This window comes from Xenopus tropicalis, chromosome 6, assembly GCF_000004195.4.
Source record: "Xenopus tropicalis strain Nigerian chromosome 6, UCB_Xtro_10.0, whole genome shotgun sequence".
Taxonomy (NCBI): domain Eukaryota; kingdom Metazoa; phylum Chordata; class Amphibia; order Anura; family Pipidae; genus Xenopus; species Xenopus tropicalis.
In genome coordinates, this window is record NC_030682.2 from 29,236,307 (window position 1) to 29,263,133 (window position 26,827).

Here is a 26,827-nt window from a genome sequence, read left to right on the forward strand (position 1 = left end):
TAACTGATTTGTTGCTATGGGTCAGTGTCCATGAATAAGCCCCTGTTTGTGTGCTGATGGGCTGATGTTACATTATATCTTTAATTCGTAAAAGAGGTAGTTGGTATGTACAGTTTAAACCATTGGTAATGTGTACGTCTTATCATGTACGTTTTGCCCACTGGATTTTCAAAGGCCTTTGAGGTTCACCACAAGCAACATTTGTCCTGTTCCCTTTGCCATTAATAAAATCTCAGATTACTTTACAAACCATTAATTAAGAGAAAAATCTGTGCACATAATACATGCACTGTGCAAATCAAAAGCCAACTACAGTTCCCACAGGCAGAGAGCAGAAAGACACAAAATGTGAACCTGAACCCAGTTTTATGTTGCAAATTTGCACCCACACCCTTATCTTATTGTTCAAACTGTTGGAAAAGATTATTAACAAGGGGTGTTAATAGGCTGAAACCCCATTTATTTTGTACAGTTCCCAGATCTCATTAACCAGTGGAAATTCTATGTTTTTCCAGATGTTTCTGGCTGTATGATCCCATGTAGCGAAAATGCCAGCCCACAATAAACAATACTAAAAGAAAGGGGACACATAATTAAAGGAGAACTAAACCCCAATAAAGAATTAGGAACAAAAAGCAAAACATTATGTTATGGGCTTCTTTACCAGCCCAAGGCCACCACAGCTCTTTAGCAGTGACACTCTGTGCCCACAGATGCCCCCACTTGCTCCCCATCTCCTTTCTAAATAAGTTACTTCAAATGTAATTGATTAATGGGGAAATTCCATTGTTAAAACTGAAAAATATATTTTTCACATAAACTGTAGGTTTTATATGTTTTTCTTATAGCTACTGAGATACAAATGGTTTATGAGCCTGCTCCCTCAACCTTACATGTTATTACTGCAATGCTGTTTGTCACTAATGCATTCCAACCTGTCGACTTATTCCAAAATCAGCAAGTTAGAGCAGGAGAAATCTGTCAGTGACTCTCAGCATGTTTTTGTTGCAGCTGGATATAAATGTTAGGTTAAAGAACCAATAAATCTTTTAAGAATATAAGCATCCCTAAAAATAACATAATAAAGGGTATTTATGAAACAAATATATACTAATCTCCCTGTGTGTCACAGCCCTAAGGCAATAAAAGTAAATACTAAGAAGAGTTTTGCTTTATAACCCCTTTTTACCCCTGATGTTCCAAAAACAAAAAGCCAAAAGAGAGATACACAACAGCTTCTTTACAAACAGCCATATCACTTCTGTTTCACAGTAGACAGAAATACATGGGGGCTAATTAGTCTAGCAATACAATAGGTGAAGCTTGCTGTTTACACAATACCTCTTACCTCCCCACTCCACCCCCCCCCCCCCCAATGATTTGAACCAAAATATCTTGGAATCAAAGATGAACTTGTGAATCTAGTGACTTATGGCTGAAAACAGAGCAATTATCTGTCACACAAATGTTACCATAATTACCGTCATACCAATGGAAAGCTATAGTGAGCATTTTGCAGCCCCCCAGCGCAGTTAACAATTACCCAGTTGTATCATATTGCCTGTTATCAATACATGGTTCATTGCCTTAAAGTAGTAGTTGATGTTATGTATAACTTTATCATTAGCTAAGTTGAACCTTCAATTTTGTATTTCTTAAGCCCAAAATGTCTTAAAACCTACTAGATTTTCTATGGGATTGTCACAGTATGGTGTTTTAAGGCAGAACCTTGTCTTCTTGGGGGAATCAACATGCAGTAGATAACGGAACAGAAAGAAAGATACATTGGGATGATTGTAAATGAGGGGTGTCCTACTTCCTGCTTATCATCTTTTGGGCGGTTTTGTTGCAGGGGGCGCAGGCAGAACACAACTGCACTTAACATTTTAGGTTTCTTTCTTATGATCCACCTTGGCACATACTGCAGGCTTAGATCAATTTCTCCTTGTGGGTAGATTATTATGTGCAAGGTCACTTGCTGCAAGCAATATATGACATTACACAAGCATACTGATGTTCTCTCCATGCCCCTGATCAACACACTGTAAATACAATACCTCCATGCTCATGGCAGCATTTTAACCCCTTGATGATAAAAAGGAAATTCAATGTACTGCAATAATCCTGCTAGCAAAGCAATGTAAAGAGGGATATGTCTATACTTTCTATTACAGGGAACCTCTGTCAAAAATTAATTTCTTCTTTCTTGAAATTTGTATTGAGCATTAAATAATGTAACAAAGCAGCACTGATTAAAAGTCAGTGGTTTATATAATAAGGAGAGACTATTATGGTCCAGTAGCCCTTAGCAGCCCATCAGACCTTCTCTAACTGTAGTAGACAGGTAAAACAGCTAATTAGCTGCTGGGTAATTTAACACACTGGGCCTGATTCACTAAAGTGCGATAAAAATGATCACACATTTTTTTGCGGTAAAAAAGACGCGAAAATTAGTGCGTGATTCACCATAGTATTATCGCATGCGATAAGTCGCCATTTTTGCATGCAGTATTTCTCGCGCTAGTTTTACCGCATGTGTTCATTTCCGCGCTGAAAAGAATACGATCGCATGATTCACTATAACTTTTGCGCGCTAAATATCGTATTCGGCTATGCGAAAATTAACACCTACTACAGGCCGGCGAAAAATTATACAAAAGTACAGTAAATTATTTTTTGCCAATAAAATATAGACTTACAGTGTTATTTATTCAAGTCTGTGTCTTTTTACTCAATTTTACTAAAGTCTTGGCATGTATGGAATTTCGCTACTAATATACCGTATATACTCGAGTATAAGCCGAGTTTTCCAACACTCAAAATGTGCTAAAAAAGGAATTCTCGGCTTATACTCGAGTCAAGTAGCTGCGCATCTGCTGCGCAAGGCTGCAGGCATGTTGTGCCGCCGATCAACCCCCCAGAGCCCCCCCCCTGCGTCGCCCGAGCACTCTCAATCCAACAGCTGCATGCTGGCATGTCACACGCACGCAGAGGGGGGTTAGGTACTTGCGCGCGATGTACCAGCATTCGCTGCAACTGATGTTCCTGTACCTAGTCTGTATGACTGTGACAGCTCGGGCCAGCGTCCAGCAGCCCGACGTGGACTGGTGGATGCCGGCGGCGCGATGGAGGACTGTGAGTACTCGGGGCGGGGTGTTGGTTGCCGGCGGCGCGACGTCGGACTGACAGTACTCGGGTGACGTTGTGCGCCTGTGCTTTGGTTCGCTGTCACTTCCGGCTAGAGCGCACGGATCCCGGGACCGGGCCTCACATTTGCACAGGTCGCCACCATGGCCCGGGATCTCTTCAAGCTGCTCATAATCGGAGACAGCGGTAAGAAGCATTTGAGGGTTGAGGGGAATTTGCCATGAGCTGGGGAGGCCTGGGAGGGATACGAGCAGAGAAAAGCAGCACAGAGTGGGATGTTGTAGAATTTGCATTCATTTCTCTTTCATTATTTAGCTGCACATTTGTCACTGGCGCTCTTAGCAATGCTGCTTGTGTCAGCTCCTATGTGTGTGTGTGACCCGGCAGCGCCCAGTAGCTGCTCTTGTGCTGGGCACTGTGACGTCAGTTGGCTTGCTGAGGACACACGGGAGGGGTAAGGAGAGAGTGCTAGGGTGACACACGGGAGGGGTAAGGAGAGAGTGCTAGGGTGACACACGGGAGGGGTAAGGAGAGAGTGCTAGGGTGACACACGGGAGGGGTAAGGAGAGAGTGCTAGGGTGACACACGGGAGGGGTAAGGAGAGAGTGCTAGGGTGACACACGGGAGGGGTAAGGAGAGAGTGCTAGGGTGACACACGGGAGGGGTAAGGAGAGAGTGCTAGGGTGACACACAGAAGGGGTAAGGAGAGAGTGCTCGGGTGACACACGGCGGGGGGGATTTTGACAAATCCTTGTGATAATTCCTTTTTAGGTCATTTTCTTTATATTTGCTTATTGAAACTTAGCAGTAGCGGCTGCACCCTAGGCTTATACTTGAGTCAATAAGATTTTCCAGTTTTCTTAGGTAAAATTAGGTACCTCGGCTTATACTCGGATCGGCTTATACTCGAGTATATACGGTACAGTACTATAGCGGTGAATATGTTGTCGCCAAAATATACAGTACTATAGCGGTGAATATTTTGTCGCGATAATATACTGTACTGTAGCGGCGAATATTTTTTTGCGCAAAATACATTACTATGTATATTTTGTGTGCAGGATATGACCACCCACCGCTGGGGGACATAGGGGTCCACGAGAGAAAGAGGGCAATCCTGGGCAAGCTAAGAGAGGGTTTGCTCGCCAGGTTTGCCCTTGATGTGGACCCCCGCAAGCTCCGGCGTCTGTGGTCCGACCTCAAGCGCAGGAGCCCAGAACTGGTCACTGAAATTGCAGAAGGTAATTATTGTACTTTATTATGCTTTTACAGTATACATTCAGTAAAAGATTTAGCAAGTAATTTGAACTAAAGGTACAAATGTAAGAAATGTCAGGGATGATGAAAGTAACATAGTAACATAGTAAGTTGGGTTGAAAAAAGACATACGTCCATCACGTTCAACCATAATGCCAGTGAGGAACTGAAACATTAAATATTATTTCACATCTTTGTGACTCCTTGTCAAAATCCTGTGTGTGCCGTCACCCCATGCCTGTCTAGATTTTGTTTTGCCACAGGCACCCAGGTGTTATTGTTCCTTATGGTGTGCAGCTTCCCAGCACTTCCTATTGTATATATATATATATATATATATATACACATCTATTTTCAAATACATATGCATAAATAAGTTTAAAGCAGGGGGGAAGCAGCAAGGAGCGGCCCATAGTGTGAGTCATTTGGGGAAGGGCCACAAATGTTTTAGGGGGCCCTGGCTAACAATGTCTGTGTGTCCTTTGTATTGATGTGAGGGTTCACAGGGGGAGGGGCCATTGGGGGCATGGGAGGAGGGGGGCCCAAAAAATGTTGTTGTGAGGGGCCCCGTTATTTATGATGGTGTATGAATGTATATATATATAATATATTACACAAAATAACATCTTGCAATACTATTTCACAGAACTTCAGCTGGCGCCTCCTCCCCAGGCCCAACCCCAGGCCCTCCAGCCTCTACCGGCCCAGCAGGCTCTACCGGCCCCAGCGGCCCGACCAACGGCCCCCGAGGCCCGACCTCCGACCCCCGAGGCCCCAGGACCCAGCCAGGCCCCAGGACCCAGCAAGGCCCCAGGACCCAGCTAGGCCCGGGACCCAGCAAGGCCCCAGGACACAGCAAGGCCCCAGGACACAGCAAGGCCCCTGAGGCCCCAGGACTGAGCCAGGCCCCAGACTCTGACAAGGCGGAGGAGGCCCCCGAGGCCGAGGAGGCCATGGAGGCCCCAGACACCCCCCCCTTTACTCCTCCCCCAGTTTGTCCCCAGTTTCCCCGGCCCTTGAGTTCCCCTCCCAGCCCCCCCGGGGGGAAGTGGCCGAACTGACGAGGGACTTTGAGGAACTCAAGGGCAGCAAGCCCTAAGTTTTTTTTCCTTTCCCATTTTTTATTTTTATTTTAAGCTTTTATTATAGTAAAATTTAAGATTTTTATACTTTTGAACTGAGTAATGTCTCATTATTTATCCTTCCTTGATATGGTATTCTATACTTTCATGTAGTTTCCCCTACACTCTTACATTTAGCAGTAACAGCATCAATATGCTTTATGGGTTAAATGTTTGCAAATATTCTGGCAACAATTTTGTCTTTTAGCCCATTTTGCTGAATAGTAAAACTTGCTTTAATTAGTACGTAGCGTATTTTCCGGCGAGTGTGATAACTGCCAATCCAATGTTTTGTTGCCAGAATAATTGCAATATTATATTTGTCCCCGTTTAATAAAGTGCCCATAACATATTTGCCGTTTATTCTGTGTCTAAAATCTCCCACTTAATTTAAGCCACTTTAGCAAACGGACCCCTAAGTATTTGGCTAAATATTCTTAAATGCCCCCCATTTTATTATCTCTAGCACTTCTTTTTTTTTCTTACTTAGATTTTTATAGTTTTTTGGGGTTTTTTTTGGCAAATAAACTTTTATACAGCACCTCTTTAGCACTCTGTGCTCTCCCAGGGCAAAATTTCGCCATTTTTATGCTGCCGATTGTCGCGTATTTCATGCAATAGGTTTGTCGCGACAATTAGCGCATGTGATAAATAGCCTGCATGCGGAAAATACCGCGCACGCTATTTATCGCGACAAACCTATCGCATGAAATACCGCGCGTAAAAAAGCGCAAGTATGCTTATAGTGAATCATGCGAAAAGTCGCGAAAATTAAGACGCAATAAAATTTTTAACGCACGCTATAAATAGCGCACGTTTTATTGCACTTTAGTGAATCAGGCCCAATGTATATAGCAATCCTACTTGTCTTTTAGATACAGTGCCTATTACTTGGCTACACTAAGTCAGTCCATGTATGAAAAACTGTCTGGCATGAAAAGGGACATACTAGGGGCATATGAGGGGCATATGAGATACAACTCTCTTTTAATCCAGAAGTTTCTAAAAAAATGTGTTAATTTTTTGGATGTAACTATTGAGAAATATAGTGGGGGAATACGTACTTCGATTTATAGAAAACCTATGGATCCGAACACTACACTCTCTACCCAATTCCTATGGGTTCTACGTGTTTGTAGCGACCCTGAGAATTGTGAGAATAAACTGCAACACACGAATGATCATTTTCTGGAGCGGGGCTATACAAATAAGATGTTGGATGGATCTCTATCGAGAGCTAGAACAATATATATGAAAGGTGGTAAGAATAATAAGAAAACTCCGGCTGGGGAACCTTTTGTGCAGACGTATAATGTTCATTCTAATTATATTAGGAATCAAGTTATGATTTGGAATATTATAGTTATATTATAGTTATTATTATAGTTATATTATATTATATTATAAAGTGATAAAACTTTGGATGCTACAGTGAGACAGAAACCGATGGTAATTTATAAGAGACCAAGAAATCTTATGGGTATTTTAATATCAGCAGATCCTATAAATAAATATGGTAACACAAAATCTGGCACCGTGAGGCATGGTTGCTTCCGGTGTTATAATTGCTCTACTTGTAATTCCATTATTAAAGGAGATAAGATTTGCACACCCATATACTGGAGAATAATTTAAAATTAAAGGCAGGTATACTTGTCATACAGACTTTTGTGTATATTTATTAAAGTGTCCATGTTCCCTGGTATATATAGGGAAGTTTTGCCCTTTAAAAAGTGATTCTCGGTACATAAATTTCACATTAAAACTGCATGTGATAGAATGGGGAAAGAGACACTTAACGGGGATGAAAATCCTGTAGCTTTACATTTTGCCCATAATAACCATCCTGTGAGCTCTTTAAGAGCTATGGTGAAACAAGTACAAATGTTTTTATAATTTTGATCCAGAATTCATCAGAATATTTTTTGGACTATTTTTACTACTATTGCACATTTTTCCAGTGGCAATAACAATGGATGGGACCATGTAAAGCCTGCTAACCCAAATGTTCCATGCTTACAGGTAGTGTGGTGTCACCAGGCCTATACACTGCGACTGCCCTTTCTCTGATAAATGTGTTAGTAACTGAGCTTTAGTAAACGTGTAGAAGAGATTGCATTTGGGTTATGTCTTTCAAATCTAATGTGTCCGGATACCCGGGTGTGCTTCTCATTTAAAAATGTAAGCAGAGATTTCCCCATGATATATTTTTGCAGTTCTTGGAATTTATTGCCAAGGTACTATATTTGAGAAAAAAACACATAGCACCCCGCCCAAGCAACAAAAAAAGATCCAACTTTTGAGGGTGTCATTCCGCGCATTAAAACGCAAGCATACACCCTGATAACAAATAGGTTCCTATTCATTTACAGAAAAGAAGAGTAAGAGGACTCCAGACTTATATTGCAGTGTCACCCACTGTAACCTGCAGCATTTAATACTCTCCTATTTGTGTCTGTAAGTTACCCTCCCATTTAGACTGTAAGCTCTACGGGTCAGTATCTTTGATTCTTAACTTATTGCAACTCTACCTTGTATTTATTATTTTGCTTTGTATTTACTATTATTTTACTAACCCCCGGTTGTATTAATCTATTCTATAAATAAATATATTCATATATACATACATACATACATACAAAGTTGACTGCTTATTGGTCCCTTGGTCTCTCAGGCAGGTTAAAAAAAATCCCTGGTGCAAGGACTTAATTGGGCCATTGATGGGGTTCTCTCTCAAAGGGGCTCAATAGGTCACAGGAAGTGATTGGGTCAGCCTTATTTGGCCAAGTAGGTGCCAAGTGTTTTAGCATTACCAGCTATTTAGTATAGTTACAGAATATATTTAGTCAGGAGAACACATAGGGTCTGTTACTTAGTCTGAACCTGCTTTGACAAATCCACCCATAAATCATTTCCCATAATAGTCCTGGGGAACACATATGACTTAAACACACACCCAAATTAAAGATACACTTAACTATAAGAATCATTTAGTTCTTTTATATTGGCAATTTCTCTGCTACTGTATTCCTGTCTTGGGATCTCACTGAATGGATTAATAGTGAAATTAAAGGCACATAAAGTGAAGGCAGGAGAAGACTCTAATAACAGGAAGGAGAAAAGGACAACAGAGCCCAAGATATAAACAGTATAATTGAAGCAATGAACAAGAAACTGCTAGAGCTTAGGTTATCTGGCAGGCTGGGGGCATGGAGTCCAGGAAGGCACATACTATACAGTCAGACTAAACTAATCAACTAAATTTACAAACCTGGGGAATTAAAACAGAATTGGCATTACATTTTCACATTCCTCATCTTACTGACCTGAACCCCCCCCCCCTCCGGGGGCGCTCCCGTTATCCTTAGGACTCCCTCCCCCGATACGCTGCAGGTAAGTTTCATTTAGGCGTGCTCGGGGAGGGGGTCGGAGGGTGTTGGGAGCGCTGGCAGTACGACCCTTTACTCAGGCCTCTCCTATTCGTATTCCCATTTCTCATTTACACCACTGCCCGGTTGCTAAATTAAACTGGACACTGGCAACCAGACAGTTACCAAACTATAGAGCTATTGAACAAAACCTAAATATTTCACCACAACAAAGATAAAATGAAAACCAACTGCAGGTCTCAGGATATGACTTTCTGCTTCATACTTAACATTAATGTAAAAATGAACTACCCTTTTATATTCTGCTTGATATCAAAAAAGCCTTCTTTGGCCAACCTAGGGGTTTGAAGCTAATGTCAAAATAGAATTCTTGGAAACCTTTGAAGAACACAAGTGTGGTATTGTCATTTATTATTTATGTCATGATATCTTGAGGGCTGCACAATGTCTTTTTTAGTTTGGCAAACGCAGGCTCAATGCAGGTGTAACCTACCTAACCTAACACTCCTAGAATACACTGTGAGCCATTACGGAGATACTTAGGGCCATCACTCTGATATCTTTTTACATCACCATTCGATTAATAACCTTTGCAGTAAAAAATAGTGGTTGTTACATCAATAACATGTCCCCTATTCCATATTTAGGAGTATCTTTGTGCTACTGTTTAATATCCTGTCCATTTAGGCTGTGTTTCTTCCTCTGTCAAAGACTCCCACCCTTCCCTCAACCATGCCCCACTCTACTGTCCTTGAACCACCTCAGCATCCCAGCCAACTCAGCAATCTCACAAGCACGCCCTGTCTTTCACAGCACAGAATAAGATCAATACACTTAGATTTGGTTTCTTGAAACCTTCACACTCTGGACATTGTGACGTTTATTACTGTATGAAGAAGCAACAATAAATAGTTTTCATTAAGGTATGTTCTGGAACACTGACAGATCCTGGTATGTGATACTGAGGTTGGAGAAATACAAAACTGCTACCGCTTTTATCAGGACATTGAGAGAAATCTAATCTGTAAATATCTCTATTTCAAACAGTCATGAGGGGTATAAAAAGGACTTTACTGGGGCACTGCAAATCAGTGTTTTGTAGTACAGAACATGGGGTCCATAGAGCTTTTGCCATTCTGGATCCAAGAGGCCCTTCTCACATTGCTCAAAGCAAATTATGTTGGACCAACAAATCTTTGATTCTTTATGCAAGGAACCCCCTAAAAGTTGGATGTGTACACATGTATACACAAAAGAAGACAATAAATCCTGTGTATCTTTTAAGAGAGTGTTTATGGCTTTATTTATCTTTTTGATCAAGCTTACTTAGTTTTTTACCTTTCATTTTCCTTTAAGACCTATATATGCCACATGGGCCATTTTGACCACTGAAGTCATCTCAAGGAGAACCGAGGCAATCAAAATGTTCTTGCCCATCTAGTTTCTAGATGGCCACTTTCTAGTTTTATAAATGAAAAAAGGTTGGCTTATAGCAGACACTGGGGACTGTCAGGCAGTGATTCAATGGTAAGGATAAAGTGATCGTTCTGAGCCATTCTCACCTAACAGTGCCAGTGGCTGCCAGAGGCAGCATGTCTTCTGTTTATATGCAGGTGAAGGAGTTGCAGGAAAGCAAGTGACTGCCACAATTGCCCTGAAAGCAACGTGGCCCTTCTACCCGTGAACTATGATTTAAGTTACTGACTCCATCTACTATGGATTATGGACTATGATGTGATCTTAATAGACATGTTCCCACCATTACTCTAGTCATCCCTAGAAAAGCCTGATGAAGATGTCATACCTTTAGTTCACATATGTGTTCAGAACACACCATGTTTATTATGGTATCCATCCTTTACACATCCCAAGTGCTGGTAATTCAAACAGGCTAACACATGATCTAATTTTTAAAAGAGAAGGAAAGGATAAAAAAAAATAGTCAAATAGTCCTCTATCAAAAGAAACACAGGATTTCTTGTCTTTTTTTGTGTATACATGTTCTTCCCTATCAGACTTCATCTCTTACAAATATACTTCATTCCCCAGGCCTGAGTCTGCACAGTTTTTTCCTCCCTCCCTTCTCCTGCTCCCCCTTCCTATAAGAATGTTTGCTCTGAGCCACCAACAGCTAGAGCTGCAGCAAGGAAGCTACTAAGACCAAGCTAAAATGGCAGTTGCTATATTAAGCAAACAGGAGGAGCTTCTAGGCTATTTACTCAGGTATGGTAAAGCTTTCTGCAGAATAAATATAAGGGTTGATTCACTGAAGTGCGATAAGCGTTATCACATGCTTTTTTGCTTTAAAATTGACACAAAAAAACGCGCAATTCGCAACGTATTATCGCATGCGTTAAGTCGTATATCGCGTGAGGTAAATAGCGCGCAACCAAATGGGTTAATTTTAACGCATTGCGTTAATTCTCGTGCAGAAATAACACTAACGCATGATTCACAAACACTTAGACGCACTAAATATTAGTCTGTGCGGAAATGAACACCTACTTGGGGCAGGCGGTAATTATAGAAAAGTACAGTTCATGAGCTTTTGGCAACACAATATGGACTTTGCAGTGGGATTTATTCAAGCCTGTGTTGGCCCTAGAGTGATGCAGCCTCCAGTCAGGGAAATGTTCATTTTCAGAACAGTAGTTTTCAGAAAGTAATGGAGCGTATGGCTAATATGGCATGCATTTTTTTGCACGCGGCAAGTTTGTGCGCGCTGCGTTAATTTGCGACGTAAATAACGCAAACGGCATAGCATCTAAATTAACGCAAGTATCCTTTTAGTGAATCGTGCGTTAAGACGGGAAAAAAAATACGCAATAACATTTTTAACGCATGCTATAAATAGCACTCATTTTATCGTACTTTAGTGAATCAACCCTATAGTGTTCTAACTTAGCACTAATGTGGCTAATCTATTGACAGTAAAATGCCTTTCCTTCTCATTTAAAATCTCTGTATATTATCATGATGCAATAACCAAGCCAACCAATGAAACTACAGTGCAGACATAACCAGGGCTGGAATAAGGGCATTTGCAATGGCCACAGGCTGTCAGGGGATGCCGGAAATGGTACTCTTACAACAGGACTACAGCATGAACACCTCTGATCCATCACCTAAGAAGAGAGCCCTAGTTGTGGTTGTTAACCTACCGTTTTTTTACATCATAAGAGACAGTTTCAGCTTCACTATCACCTATAGGAAAGTGTGTTGTAAAAATCTGTCTAGTAAAACTATCAGGGGCTCATTGTTATGGTGCACAGAGCTGCAAAGGGAACCCAAAGTGATATCTAAACTGATGCAACAACAAAAAACATAATCTTCCTGTTAATGAAAAACATTTCTTGCCACACAACTTTAAGGGGATCCAAACCCCCAATAATATTGATGTTATGTTATTCAGAATGGTTCGCTGAGCACTTTTGCAATATACACTGATTTTATGTTTTTAGCGGTTTATGAGTTCCAGGCTTTTGACCATCTTTGAATCTCAGAGTGTCAGCAACCCTAATTGTCTATATACTAACTATGAACTTCCTGTATAGTCAGTTAACCTTAGGGTTGCTGACTTCCTTTTCTAAACATTTTTACAATTGCGTTAATAGCAAAATTAAATTTTTACATTCATTTTCTTTTATTTTCTTTTTCAATGTACCTTTTATTAGTTCTGACACTACAGAACCAGTGAGAACTAGTGCATAAGATACAAGAGTTTACAATTAGTTGAGGAAGGGATAATGCTGTCATAATTTTCTATTTTCAGTCGATTCTGAGATATTTGTATTTTTAGATTGCAGGTTTTTAGATCAACTGAAAGTCAACAAGTCGGTTAAAGGAGAAGGAAAGGCTAGTAAAGAGTCAATCTCAAGCTGCAGGCATACCTTCAGTTGTCTCAATAGTGCCCTTAAGTCTCCCCATATTTAACCTGTTCAGAAGATCAGAAGCCAAACAGGAAGGAAAAACGCTGAGCTGTGTAAAGAAAGTTCCCATAATGCCTCACTCCTGCACAGACACCTAGACCAAGTGAACATGCTCAGATAGTTAGACTATGGGGCCGATTCATTAAAACACGAGGTTGCCAAAATGTTAGGCACCCCCAAGTCACTTTAATTGCTAATCTTTTACTCCGGGCTGGTGCCCCTCTTAAGAGAAACCCACACCAGCCTGGGGTAGCTGCGAGCATCTCCTCTTCCTTCTTTGCACACTTGCGCATGCGCAGTAGAGTGAAAAGTCGAACTTTTTTTTTTTTTTTTAAAGGTTTTTATTTTCCATTTTTAATACAAACATAACATAAAACATTTATATATACAGCGTACAATGTCATGACCATGAAAAAGGGTTAACAATAGCAAGGGTTTTCTGATACAGTCCGCATAGCCTAAATCAGTTATGTAGGGTTGCAGGGTGAGGGGGGCCATTATATTAATACCGCACAGGGTTAATCTATGAGATTTTCAGCAGAGTGAGCGTCTATCCAGGGTGACCATACACTTTCAAATTTATTTGGGCAACCCCTAGCCAGATATGTTAGCTTAATAAGTGGGAGTCTGGAGTGGACCAGTTGTATCCAGTGTTGGAGGTCGGGGGGTTGGGGGCCCATCCACCTAATCGCAACCGCCTTTTTAGCATAAAAATACAGCGATCTAAGTAGCGTTCTAGTTTTATTTAGGGGAACTAAGTCTTCAATGAGACCCAAGAGGCATACTTCTGGGGATAGTATCCCTGGGAGGAGAACTTGCTCATTTAAGTAATTAGTTACCTCTGACCAGTATTTGTTAATTGTGGGACAGGACCATATAAGCTGAAAGAACCCAGTCTCTATCGCGTGGCATTTCGGGCAGGAGGCATGCTGGTCTTTCCCCATAATCTTTAGGCGCATAGGGGTAATATATGTTCTATGTATAATTCTAAATTGGACCATCTTGTCCTTAGTAGATATCAGAAAACTATATAGGTCGCTTGTTGCTTCTGCCCATTTGTCATCATCTAGTTGTGGGATATCGCCGTCCCACTTGCGCTTGGCTGTGTCAAATGGGGTCCCAAGGGTCGGTATTAGTATTTTGTATAGTGCGGATATCAACTTTTTGGGGTTGGGGTCCCATAATCTTGTCTCGAAGGGGAGTTCTGCGGAATTGATAGCTAGAGATCCGAATTGTGATACCACTGCATGGCGCAGCTGGAGGTATCTGAATGTAGCTAGGTTTGCCTGACCTAATTTATCTTGTAGTTGGATGAGGGATGGGAAGTTGCCCTCTAATAGTAGGTCTTGCAGGTGGCGGGCTCCCAGTTTAGGCCAGTATTGGAAGTCAGGGAGAAGTTTTAGGTGTTGGAAGTTGGAGTTCCTCCATATTGGAGAGCAGGGTGATGGTAGGTGCTTGAGTTTAGGGAACAGGTTACTAGTGATTGCCCAGATTCGTTGTGGGACTCTGATGACTGAGGGAAGTCCCGGGGTATCTCTGATTTTCCTATAGGGAGCATTTCTCAAGGCTTCCATAGATTCAGTGCATGAAGCCAGTAGTACTGTAAGAGGATTATCCATGTCTTGACTAAACCAACTGTGTATGAACCACAGTTGCGAAGCATAGAAATAGTATTGAAGGTGGGGGAGGGCTAGGCCCCCTTTGTCTTGCGGAGCCATTAATGTGCGCCTATTGACCCTAGGGGCTTTGTGTGCCCAAATAAACGGGAATAGGATTGAGTCAATGCGCTTGAATAGTTTTGGGGGAAGCCATATAGGAGCATGTTGCAGGACGTACAGGAACTTGGGTAGGTAGACCATCTTGAATAGGTTTACCCTGCCCCATATAGTTAGGGGAAGGCCTTCCCATAATTCGCTAGTATTTTTAAACTTGTGTATAATTGGGTCAATATTATTTGTTATATAATCCGTGGGATTTTGTGATATTTTGATACCTAAGTATCTGAACTCTGTAACCCATTTCAGTCCCATTATGTCCTCGCGTATTTGGGGGCCCTCCAGAGAGAAAAGGGTTGACTTAGCTTTGTTTATTTTAAGCCCACTAAGTGCTCCTAGGTTATCCGCAAGTTTGATAGCGTTGGTGAGGGAGTCCTGGTGGTCTGGTAGGAATAGAAGGATATCGTCCGCGTATAGAGCTATCTTTTCCTCTAGTCTACCGTATTTAAGCCCTTGTATGTTGTGGGTTTGGCGGATCAGAAGAGCATATGGCTCTATTGCAAGGGCGAATAGGAGAGGGGAGAGAGGGCATCCCTGTCTGGTACCGCGTGTGAGGGGGAAGGATTTGGAGGAGACATTATTAATGCGAACTTGCGCCACAGGGGAGAGGTAGAGTAGCTTTATCCAGGAGATAAAGGTGGGACCTATGCCGAATTTGCTTAGTGTTTTCCAGAGGTATGGCCATTCCACGGAATCAAAGGCCTTAGTTGCATCCAATGATACCACGGTTCTGGAGCCTGTGTTGGAGTGGTCTAATTGAAGGTGGGTGTGGAGGCGCCTTAAGTTGGTTGCCGTGCTTTTATTGGGCATGAACCCTGTTTGATCTGGGTGGACTATGGACGTTATAACTTTATTAAGGCGCTGGGCTAAGATTTTTGCCAGTATTTTAACGTCAGTGTTTATAAGGGAGATGGGCCTATATGAGTCGCAAAGTTCAGGGTCTTTCCCTTCTTTGAGAATAAGTACAATAATTGCAGTGTAGAAGGAGGGTGGGAGGGTACCTGTGGCTTTGGCTTCTAGGAGAGTAGTGTGGAGCCTGGGAGTGAGTTCTTCACTCATTACTCGGTACCAGGAGATTGGAAGACCGTCTGAGCCCGGAGTCTTCCCGCAGGGAAGGCAGCCTATGGCATCCGTTACCTCGCACAGTGTTATTGGGCTGTCAAGATAAGCAGATTCCGCGCTGCTGAGTGTGGGAAAGGAGATATTCTGCAAAAGCTGTTCCATATCGAGTTCTGTATGTGTGGTGCGTGACGTATAGAGGTCCTGGTAGTATTCTGCGAATACCTCAGCAATATCTAATGGGTCAGTAACATAGGTGTTTTGGTTGTTTTTAATTCTTGCAATCATAGTAGATGGGTTGTGAGCTTTAGCAAGGTATGCTAGGGTCTTCCCATTTTTATCCCCTTGGTCGAATGCTCGCTGACTTGCGTATAGGAGTTTCTTACGGGTGCAAGCAGTTTGTTTCAGTTCTAATTCCCTTTGGGCAGATACTAGTTGTTGGTGGTTATGGTCAGTGATATTCTCGCAGTATATTTTCTCAGCTGAGGTGACGGCTGCTTCTGCCTCAGCCATTTCGGTTTTACCCAATTTTCTGGCTGTTGCTACTGCGCTTATGAGAGACCCCCGGGCTACTGCTTTGGATGCCTCCCAAGTTATGTTGCTCTGACTAGAGCCCTCGTTTGTTTCCCAGTAAGATTTGTAGTTTGCTTTGCAGGTCTCTGCCACTACATTATTACTGAGCCATAAGGGAGAGAGTCGCCAGAGTCGGTGCATAGGATGTATTTTAGTGCATATTTTAAGGAGCAGCGGTGCATGATCTGACAGAGCTCTAGGAAGGAATGAGGCCTCTGTCACCCATTGTAAAAAGTCTGGTGTGCCCAGGGCCATGTCTATTCGAGAGAGAGAGCCTTTGCCTATGGAGTGACAGGAGTATTGCTTTTCAGTTGGGTGTTTGTATCTCCATATGTCTTGTAGGCCGTGGGCCTCTAACCAGTATTTGAAGTGGCTGCTTTGATGGGACGTTGTAGGGGTTCTGTCCATATCAGGGTCAGCCACTGTATTAAAGTCGCCCATTATAACCAATGGGCATGGTAGGTAAAGGGAAATTTTCTCAAATAGGGTGTCTAATGTCCCTCTGTCGAATGGGGGGGGCATGTAGAATGAGACTATTATCATTGTTTGGTTGTTAATTATGCAGTGAAGGATAACATATCTACCGTATCGGTCTGTAGCTAGATTAAGTAGCTCAAAAAGTACGTGTTTGCGGACTAGGATTGTCGTACCCCTGGAGTAGGTGGAGTATGATGCGTGGTAGGCGGAGCTAACCCATCTCCTTTTAAGTGCCAGGAGTTTCTGCCCTGTCAGATGGGTCTCCTGGAGGAGGAGAAGTTCAGGTTTGTATTTGTTAATGTAATCAAACATGAGGGCTCTTTTAAATTTTGAGTTCAGTCCCCGGATGTTCCATGAGATGAGACTAATTTCCCCCATTATGGCGGTGTTGAGATTTTAGGCTTATCCTGGATCTGCATTGGGTAACAGAGCATAGAGGGATACCTTGCAGATTGAGGTGAGTGGTTGGGGTCATGGCATAACATGCAATATAACGTGCAATGGAACAGTGCTTAAAACATAAACAATAACAATAATAAATCCCACCCCTTCCCTCCCTAACCCTCCCTGCCCATCTATCCAACATAGACGGCCTATACCCAAAACGGTTAAACTGGGGTGGTGCCGATAGGTGCTTGTGCCTGGTACTTACTGTACCTCTTGCTTGTGTGCTCGTTGCGTTTGCAGGCACCTGTTGGACACTTAAAAGGAAAGTAGGGTGGACAGCAGCGGGTTTAAGATTGGGGAAGCAGTTCAGAGGCCCACTTGGGGATGAGGCTATTAAGTGCTGAAAAGCGTAGAGGGCCCAAGTCAATTGTCCAGTGGACTGATAAAAGACCTAGGGTTCTTCAGCTGATTCGCCGAGCGGCATAGTCACATACAGTCCAGCTATGGGTGGTAGTGCCTGGGCTGGAGTTGCTGGCATTGGCGTTGTATGGGGGGTTGTAGTATATAAGGCAATTGTTTGTGCGTTGTTACAAAGTTCTAGGCCCCCCTTAGTTACCGGTCCAGGGCCAGAGCGGGGTTGAGTTTGGGACAGTTGGCCGCCCCCCAAGTGTAGTATCCAGCTGGTGTTAAGGTAGGCATTATGTATGGGGGGAATTATAACATTACCTGAGTGCTGCTGCCGCTAACCTGTAGGGCGCTGAGGTAAGGCCACAGTCTGGGTAGTAGTTCGTCCGGGCCGAGCGGCGGGCCAGATTGCGAGAGAGATTATGTGCAGGAGTTGGAGAGTCTGCAGAAGATGCGCGCTTGTTCCCAAGGTTCGGGCTGGGGTCCTCCATTAGCGCCTGCTAGGACTGTTGCGTGGGGTCCCTTGGCGTCTTTGGGTGTTGAGCCACTGGTCTGCGTCGTTGGGGGAGAGGAAAAAATGGGTAGCCCCGTCTGCCACCATACGCAGTTTAGCTGGGTAGATCATGGAATATATAATCCCTGCATCTCTGAGCCTTTTTTTGATCCCTTGGAAGGAGGCGCGTTGTTTCTGGATCGCCGGAGAGTAGTCCGGATATAAGGAAATCGTGTTGCCGTTCCACGTGAGGGGGCCCTTTTGGCGTGCTGCTGTGAGTGCTGCATCCCTGTCGCGAAAGTTGAGGAAGCGCATAATGAAGGGCCTAGGACTGGCGCCTGGTATCACTGGTCGCGTGGGTATGCGGTGGGCACGCTCGATGGTCAATAGCTGGGAGAAGGTGTCGGGTCCTAGGTTGTCGCGGAGCCATGTCTCAGCAAATGTCTCTAGGCGGTTCCCTTCCGACTTTTCAGGAAGGCTCAGCAGGCGCACATTGTTGCGTCGGCTGCGATTTTCAAGGTCCTCCGCTCTGTTGGACAGCGTTTGGACCTGCTCTCTTAGCCTTGTCAGCTCGTTCGGCAGGGGTTGTAGCGCGTCTTCCGCCGCTGATATTCTGCGCTCCGCTGATATTCTGCGCAACCATGGCTGCTCCGTGGGTCTGTAATTCGTGCTTCCATAATTATGAAGCGAAAAAACTTTGCAGATTTACTTTATAAGGAATTTAATGCTGATACAAATTAAAACACAACAGCAGGTGTAAAAACATTTTTTAGGTGGCTGTCAGTATCACTTTAAGCCAAAAGTCTAGTATTTGCAGTCTGAAACATCTCAGAAACCACTAAAATAAAAAACAAATTCAGTATATAAATATATACGGTATGTTTATTACAAAAGTGCTGAGACATGCATGTTCATTTCATTTGGGTTTTGACCCCCTTTAAAAATCTAGAGTTCATTTTGTGTTATTATCTCCTTACAGTCAGTATATGGGGTTTCACTTAGAAGGCAAGAGTGGCATGGTCTTATGTCACTGGGGACATCATAAAACTGTGCTAGCCTATGTATTTCCCTGTCCTAAGGGTTATTAATCACAAAAATGTAACAAATAGCGGCTCATTGGACATGTAAGAATGCAACCATTAAAGCATATCTTCTTTATACATGTCAACTCCCCTGTACTTGTAGCAAGTCTCCCTGCTCATATTCAAGCCCTGTCCAATATCCATCCAGCTTCCTTCAATAGCACACCTTAAAGTGGAGATAGGGCAAAAACTTGTCAGCTCTGAATTGCATAATGATTATGTATTTATATGCAGGCATTAATACAATACATTCAAATGGAGAAAATCTATCTAAGGGCTCAGCAATGCAGACTGTATTAAATATGTATAAACAAAGGCACTTTGTAATTATCACTGACAAAAGGTGAGTCCCAAAATAATAGACTGTAGACTGTTGGCACATCACTGGCATTAAAGAAGTCCTTTTAATCTATACATGAAACCTAAAAACCCCAAGCAAACAAAGTTAATGTGAAACAAAGATTTGTATAGTTGCACACCCTAGTACCATTTAACATACTACCTGCTCGGGATTATAAGTAAAAAACAATGCCATACAAAGAAGCAGGCTGAGAGTCATATAAATGCCTTGGGCGGCTGAAGCCGACTTGTGAGCCTCCGGATGGACAGCCTTGCACTAAATTGTAAACATGAAGGTCTATTCTATGCTTATATGCGCTATTAAAGCAATTGATATCATTTAAAAGTGAAATTGTTTTTGCAGAAATTTAGGAATTAACAAAGCCAGATACAACTTCCCACCATTTTTACAGTGCTCGCCAGCCTGTTACATGTAGTGGGCTGATTTTGTTTCATACACTGTGATGAAGGCTGGATAATATTTAGTGCTTGGACTGGACTAAAAAAGTAGAGGAATGCTTAGAGTGGCACAACAAAAAATTATTCACTTCTGTAACATAGTTTCTCTTCATATTCCAACTATAGTTTACTAGTGCAGTAAAACATATATACACATACTCGCATAGATGAAGAAGCCAGAGGGCCAACCAGAAAGGGTTTATTTACCAATGGTACAGACAAGCAAGCAATCCCAAACTGCTGCATACCAAAAGAAATAACACAATTACTATGGTGTGTACAGTATGTACTGGTTACATGCGATTGAAGCTCTACATTACAGAGAAGACAAATATGATATGAGAGACAGTGTAGCCAGTATTTTGTACTTGCTGTACACATTTCTTTATTGAAAAGAAACCTCCTTAAAATCCCTATACATCCCACTTAACGCAGATCAATAGTTTTAGCATACTATCAATAATCATGAGTCAGAACAAGACAACAATGCAGTTTCAGCTTTATGGGTTTACAAAAATACCAATACAGACACTAGACTTAGTTAAATCCTTGAGCTGCCATATACAATCTGCTCATCATTACTCTTTCTTCTCATACTGATTACTTAAGTGTAGTCTCCTCGTGGCCTTGGGCAAGTCACTTAAAACCAAAATTTGTTAAAGAGCCATAGACAACAAAGAAACCCCTAATATACCTATCACTGTAATCTGTTCCTTCACAAAGTATGAATAAATATCAGGTGTGCAGAGAATTGGATTTGAAGGATGCAGGCTGAAGGCAGGCTGGGAACAGATTTATTTATTTATTTATTTTGAGTCTCAAAGTAGTCAGCCAGATTAGCAGGAGAACAGGAGTCCAGGTTTTTAAAATCATTAAAAGGCTGCATGATTTTTTTTTATACATATTGCAAATATATATACAAGTTCAGAAGCAAATAGGGCCGGAACTATGGGTAGGCAGAAGAGGCACATGCGCAATGCTGGGGGGGGCGCTAGGCACATACCTCTTCTGCTCCCCTACTCCATGCCCTCGCCCTCCCATGTGCCACTCTTGTCCCAGTGAGGAGGGTGAAGTGCGATGGGAGGGGACAGTGTGTTGTTCGTTAGGCAAGGTGGACAGCTGGTTTGCCCAGGGTGCTCCCAGTCGGCTAGACCTGGCACTGGAAGCAAAGTTAGATTGTATACTATTTTGGTAAAAGAAGGTAAGCACATAATTTAGGTTGATGGTAGGGTGAAAGAACTCCCTTCTTGCTCCCTCCCCATCCCCTAAACTGTCTTTCAGATGTACCAGTTAGGGAACACCCTTAATGCCACAGGCCACAAAAGGTTCCTATGTGCCTTCACCTGAGAGGGCCTGTAGCCTGCTCTGTAATTTTGGGAGAATTCAAGTTCTTGTCCTCTTGGGCCACAGGTGGTGATGGTGGGGCTAGAAGCAAAGTGCAGAAAACATGGCAGTTTACACCATGCAAGTGTAAATGATTTATGTGCCTTGTAAAAATACATCATAACCCATGCTGAGAAAAGTTATTGCTAATAAAGAGGCTCGTTCCTGAATATTAAACTGGGGAATCCTGGGGCAGCAGTTTTACAAATATTCCCATTTGTTTATAACTTAAATAATCCGAGGCCTGTATCTGTTCATCAACCTGTGGGCTGCATTGAGAAGTTGAACTCCATTCTGATAAAATGGGTGCTACTGCTCAGTGCTACTCAGCGGCATAATTGGATTTTTGTTCATTTAACATTTAAGAAGTGTAACCCCTATTTGGCAGTAAAAACAGTGCCGGCTAGAATGGCTTTAGAGCATGGGGTACATAGGACTCTACACATCAGATGGGCTTTTGCTAAGTGGAAATATCCCTGGGGTGTAGTACAAGTACTACAACTCACTTAGGCTGTGTACAAGCAAACAACAGAATGGGCGCCAAAAGGGTTATAGCAATACTCACACAGAGGAGATATTAGGCAATTTCACAGAAGGTAGAAAAATATGGTGCCCACCCGTATAGCCCACCGCAGCCGAGGGTGGGGAAATTAAGGACCACCAACCAGCATGGCCTCCCTGTGAAGAGTAGCCTGGCCAAATACGTTTATCCTCAGATTGTCCCTTAACAGTCATGGAACCCTCACAGCCGACTATGGATCAGGGATAGAAACTGACCTGATACCTGAGTCTTAAACATGGTCCTACTCTGAAGCAACAGTGCCTTTGAGGAAGAGTACTTCCAGCTAATCTCTCCTGGTTGGAGCCAGAAACTGCTCTAACTAATCTCACTATCTCACTTTCTGAGAAAGCGTTCTTAAAAATGATCCTGATACTTACTACTCCTCATTCATGGGGTCTCTTTTCCCTGACTTCACTAGAGCTAAACGTAGCCTCTAGGGTACTCACTTTACTGGGGCCCTGTTGATCCCAGGCTCAGAGGAACTTCCACCTGGGTCAGGAGATGCAGCCAAAGAGGAAGACCCACCCCTTTGCTGCACTGTCCTGGAAATCTTATCCTGTTCCTGCAAGCTCTGGTTCTGCTGTAATAAGTGTGCCCTGATTGGATCTTTCTTCTTGAAAATTCTCCAATCAGAGCACAGCTTTCTTGAAAGACAGTAAAACTGACAAATCAAGGCACAGATGGCTTGGGGAGATATTACAAACCGAAGGCAGTGCAGAAATGAAGACTATGCAGGCTGTAAACTTTACCTACGAACCTCACCACACCAACTCTGAACTTGCTGCAGATTTCATCCCACAGGTTCTGAAATTAAATTGTTTTTTGTCACCTGACATCTATAATATCCCTATCACCTATCTTAACAGATGGATGGAAAGTTAACTCTTTCCCCCTGAAAAAGCTCATTGTGCTTTTATATATTTGTTGTTGATTTCTGCACTTTTTTTTTAGTTTTGTCATTGTTTTGTTCATTTCTAGTTAGTTACAGTGGGGCCAATGTTGTGTATCAGTGCCAGTGTTATAGTGCCAGGGCCTGAATATCTGCTATTAGTACCCACTGCATATCACTGTATATAATGTGCTGGTTTTGTAAATAAAGACTGCGCCTCACTGTATATAATGTGCCTGGGATGTCAGTACCCACTGCTTCTATAAAACTACCTTAAACACATCTAAAGGGGTGGTTCACTTTTAAGTTAAATTTTGGTATGTTATAGAATGGCCTATTCCTAGCAACTTTGCAATTGGTCTTCCTAATTAATTTTTTTAAAGTTATTGAATAATTTGCCTGCTGAACAAAAAGTTAAATAACTGAAAAACAATTAAAAATAAAAGAGGACCAACTGAAATTTGTCTCAGAATATCAATGTCTACATCATTTTAAAAGTAAATTTAAAGGTGAACTACCCCTTTAAGCTAACTGATCACAAACACAAATGTATAGAGAACACCTCACAGAAGTGCACGTATGGATACTTTTACATCCTAAGCATTTTAGGGTAAAAAAAGCCCTCTCACCCGCACTTTTGCGCAGTATCCCTGGGAGTCAGTGGGAACCGCAAGAGGTAGTTGGGAGGTTCATTTTTTACACCAGCAGTGAATCCACTAAGTCTCACATTAGCTTTAGCCCATCTTTAGCCTCCCCAAACAAAAAAGTCACCCTCCTCCTATGCCTCTACGTTGCTTTATTGTCAAACTGGATGAAAATTCACCCACCTAAAATAAACACAGTATCATAATGCCCCAGAATACCGAATACATGCAGTGCCAATGTCATGTGTATTAAACTTTAAACATATAGTACAATATATGCAGATACAATGGCAATTCCATGTATAATACCCTAGAACACACGGCAGGATAAATACAGTGCCAATACCATTTATAATACCCCAGAACACATGAAAAGTTAAATGCAGTGCCAATTCCATGTACAGGTATGGGACCTGTTATTCACAATGCTCGGGACCTGGGGTTTTCAGGATTAGGGATCTTTCTGTTATTTGGATCTGCTAAAAATAATGCCCCCACAGTGTAGTTCCCGACCCTCTTCAGTGGGGTGGCTAATTAGGGAATGACAAATGAAAATCTACTTTTTACAATTTAAAAATGATCGCTGCATGATGACACCTCTGGTTTATGGGATGTCACTTCCGGTGATACAGGAGTATGTCGGGTGGGCTTGCATGTGGATCAGAAAGTAGGTAAACAGTAGTAGTACAATCTCTGAAGAAAACAGCCTCAAGGTAAGCACCCATGGTCATTTCCACCTGCAGTGGTGTATGCCATGTGATCGTCCAGTTCAGCCATATGTCCACAGAGACTGAGATGAACGTTCAACACAGAAAAAAACACTTCAAGTAGTCCTTCTGGTTTTCCCCATAGAAAACAAGGACTTAAAACCAGAAATTAAGTGTATCATTAGATGAACACAGGCTAACGAGTCACAATAAGCAAATTACCCCTGAACTCTTCCAGCAATCAGCAGGACCTAAACTGTGTTTTGCAATCATTTTTACTGTTTTAAACCATTCTTGGAACAGAGGTTTGCTAGGCAAGTCACCTTTTTTCAATAAATGCGGTTATATAGATTCTATGTTACTGGCAGGTTTTTCACCCCCTTGCCAACAAGATAGAATCTATGCAGGGAACAGAATAATGGTGACGCTCCCCCCAAAATGATTTTTGCTACAAAAACAAAGCAAAAAGCAGACCATAACCTGACTTATAGAGATAATATACACCACTTTTTAATATGAGGCTTTTTAAGGATAAGCAGAGTGTCATTTCAACACAAGTCCTATTTATTGTTTTAATTTTTAGCAAAGGGTTTTAAGTGTATACTGCCCCTTTAAATTCATCTGTAACTCAAGCACATCATATACCAGCTAAAGTGGATCCATAATATTTACCTGGTCTTGGTGCTGAGGGCTCCCTGCTCTCACTCTGGTGCTGAGCAAGCCTTGTGTGGTCTGATTGTCCACCTCATTAGTGAAGATCAAACGCAATGGTACTGTGTCCTCCATCCCTAAGACATTGTTCTCCTTCTTTCTCTGCGTTCCTGTCATCCAGCCATTTCCTAAGGAAATAATATAACAGAATTAATATAAACAAAGATAAAACACACAAATTGAGCTGATTTTATGGTGCCAATAAACCTCATACACCCAGGCTTCTGAATCGAATCATCCAAACTAATGCAAGTTTAAAATGAATTAAATGACTTGCCATATAGTAACTCAGAGTCCCGTCACTAACCCAAACAAGCCAAAGAAGAAGAATCCTCACCAAATGAGGCACAAGGACCCTTCTGCCTTAAAAAATTTGATTTATATGGATAATTGTCCCAGTACAACATCCATACCAGACTGTCCCACATGTATTATAAATGCCAAGGGGTGGGGGAAGCAGTAGAATTTTAGAAACACTGACACATTTCAGAGACTAATGGTTTTCTATTTCAGTACCCAGAACAAATCAGTGGCTTGGAAGGTTTAATATGATATTCATCTTACTTTACTTTTCCATGCTGAAGCCTTATAAAGGGGGTAGCTGCATATAAAAGGTTTATCCAACCTTCGCTCAACCAAAATTAGTTCAGTGGTAATAAAGCTAGTGCTACTCAGTTTTCCATCAGTGTGGGAGATACTGTTGTTGGGAAACAATAATTTGAAATGTGGTATTCTGGGAGTCGAGGTCTCCGAATCTGGGGTGAGGTGGACATGCAATAGTGCTCAGGGCCAAACTCAGGGCGCCAGCGGTCCCTTAAGACTAGTGCTTAATTAGCTGTACAGTAAGGAACCTACCACACAAACATAGCTGGGGGATAGTCCCTGGCCATCTGTTCAGCAGAATGTGGCTATTGAGGCTTATATTTCAGGATTTTTTTTTCTGCATTCACAATTGCCATATTCAGGAAGATGTTTACCTCACAACCCTAGCCCCTTCTGGCTTTGCTGTGCCGGACAGGAGATATCAAGACATTTTGCCCCTTGCAGCTGTCATAGTGTGAATAACCTTAAGTTTAGTGCATTTCACACAACAGCACACAAATGCAATTAATTTATGGTTGGGCTGTTTGACTGAAAGGTTTGTGTAGGACGTGACATGAGGGAGAGTAAATAAAGTCATGAGTGGAACTGGCGCATCCCTGGCGGTACCCAGAGCAGTGTGTGTGTATTCTCCCACAGTGAACCTTGCTTTGTAGGTCAGCTGCCCTCCTCTCCTTATAGTAATGTGTTCCCAGCCCAATGCAGGGGAATGAGAGGAGGAGACACGCTGTATCCATAGAGGAATCTATAATAATAACGCCATACATACAGCGCAAATAAACAGAGCGCCGGGCACACCGCCGGATCCGCCTGGGGTACTGGCAATGGGCTAACTCACCTGCCCTGGTACTGGCAATGGGCTAACTCAATGGGCTAACTCACCTGCCCTGGTACTGGCAATGGGCTAACTCAATGGGCTACTCACCTGCCCTGGTGCTGCCGTGAGCCAGATGGATGGATCCAATCACACAGCAGATCCATGAAGCCAAGCGGCCCCCCTTGATGTGCATGGCTGCCAGTGTCAGAGCGACAGACGCATGCCGATGTGCCGATGAAATGGCCGGGCTCTCACACACACCGAGCTCCCTCACTGCTGCATTGTGTGCCGCTGCTTGCCGTTACAGCTCTTGTGCTTTTACTGCATTGGGTGGTTTGGTGGGGATGAGAGGACTCAAGCGCCTCCCAGGTTTCATCATCCAGATGCACAGCCACATCCTTCAGCAGCACATCAATAGCCTCCTCACAGGGCCCTGCTGCACACTGGGGCTTGTAGTTTTATTCTGCCTTATTATGGCCTGTCTTTCTGTACCTCTCAAGTATCCCAGCTGCTCAGTCTCATCTCATTCTGTGCTAGACCCTGTGCCATGTATTGGGACTGCCTCATAAATGACTGTCTAGAATTTTCTCACAGCTTTCTCATTTAATTTCCTATACATTCT

At 42.6% G+C, this 26,827-nt stretch overlaps 1 protein-coding gene across 3 annotated transcripts in view; it reads right to left on the reverse strand.

Annotated features, from left to right (window-relative positions):
- adam22 (ADAM metallopeptidase domain 22) overlaps window positions 1–26,594 on the reverse strand; it is a 115,403-nt gene extending 88,809 nt beyond the window's left edge. The window contains exons 1-2 of one of the 3 annotated variants that reach the window (XM_031903285.1): window positions 26,314–26,594; window positions 24,750–24,916 (exon numbers count right to left, since the gene is read on the reverse strand). In XM_031903285.1, coding sequence (XP_031759145.1) covers window positions 24,750–24,916; window positions 26,314–26,398 — 252 coding nt within the window. In that variant the 5' untranslated portion in view covers window positions 26,399–26,594. 3 annotated transcript variants of the gene reach the window in all.
- Window positions 26,595–26,827: the final 233 nt, after the last annotated feature.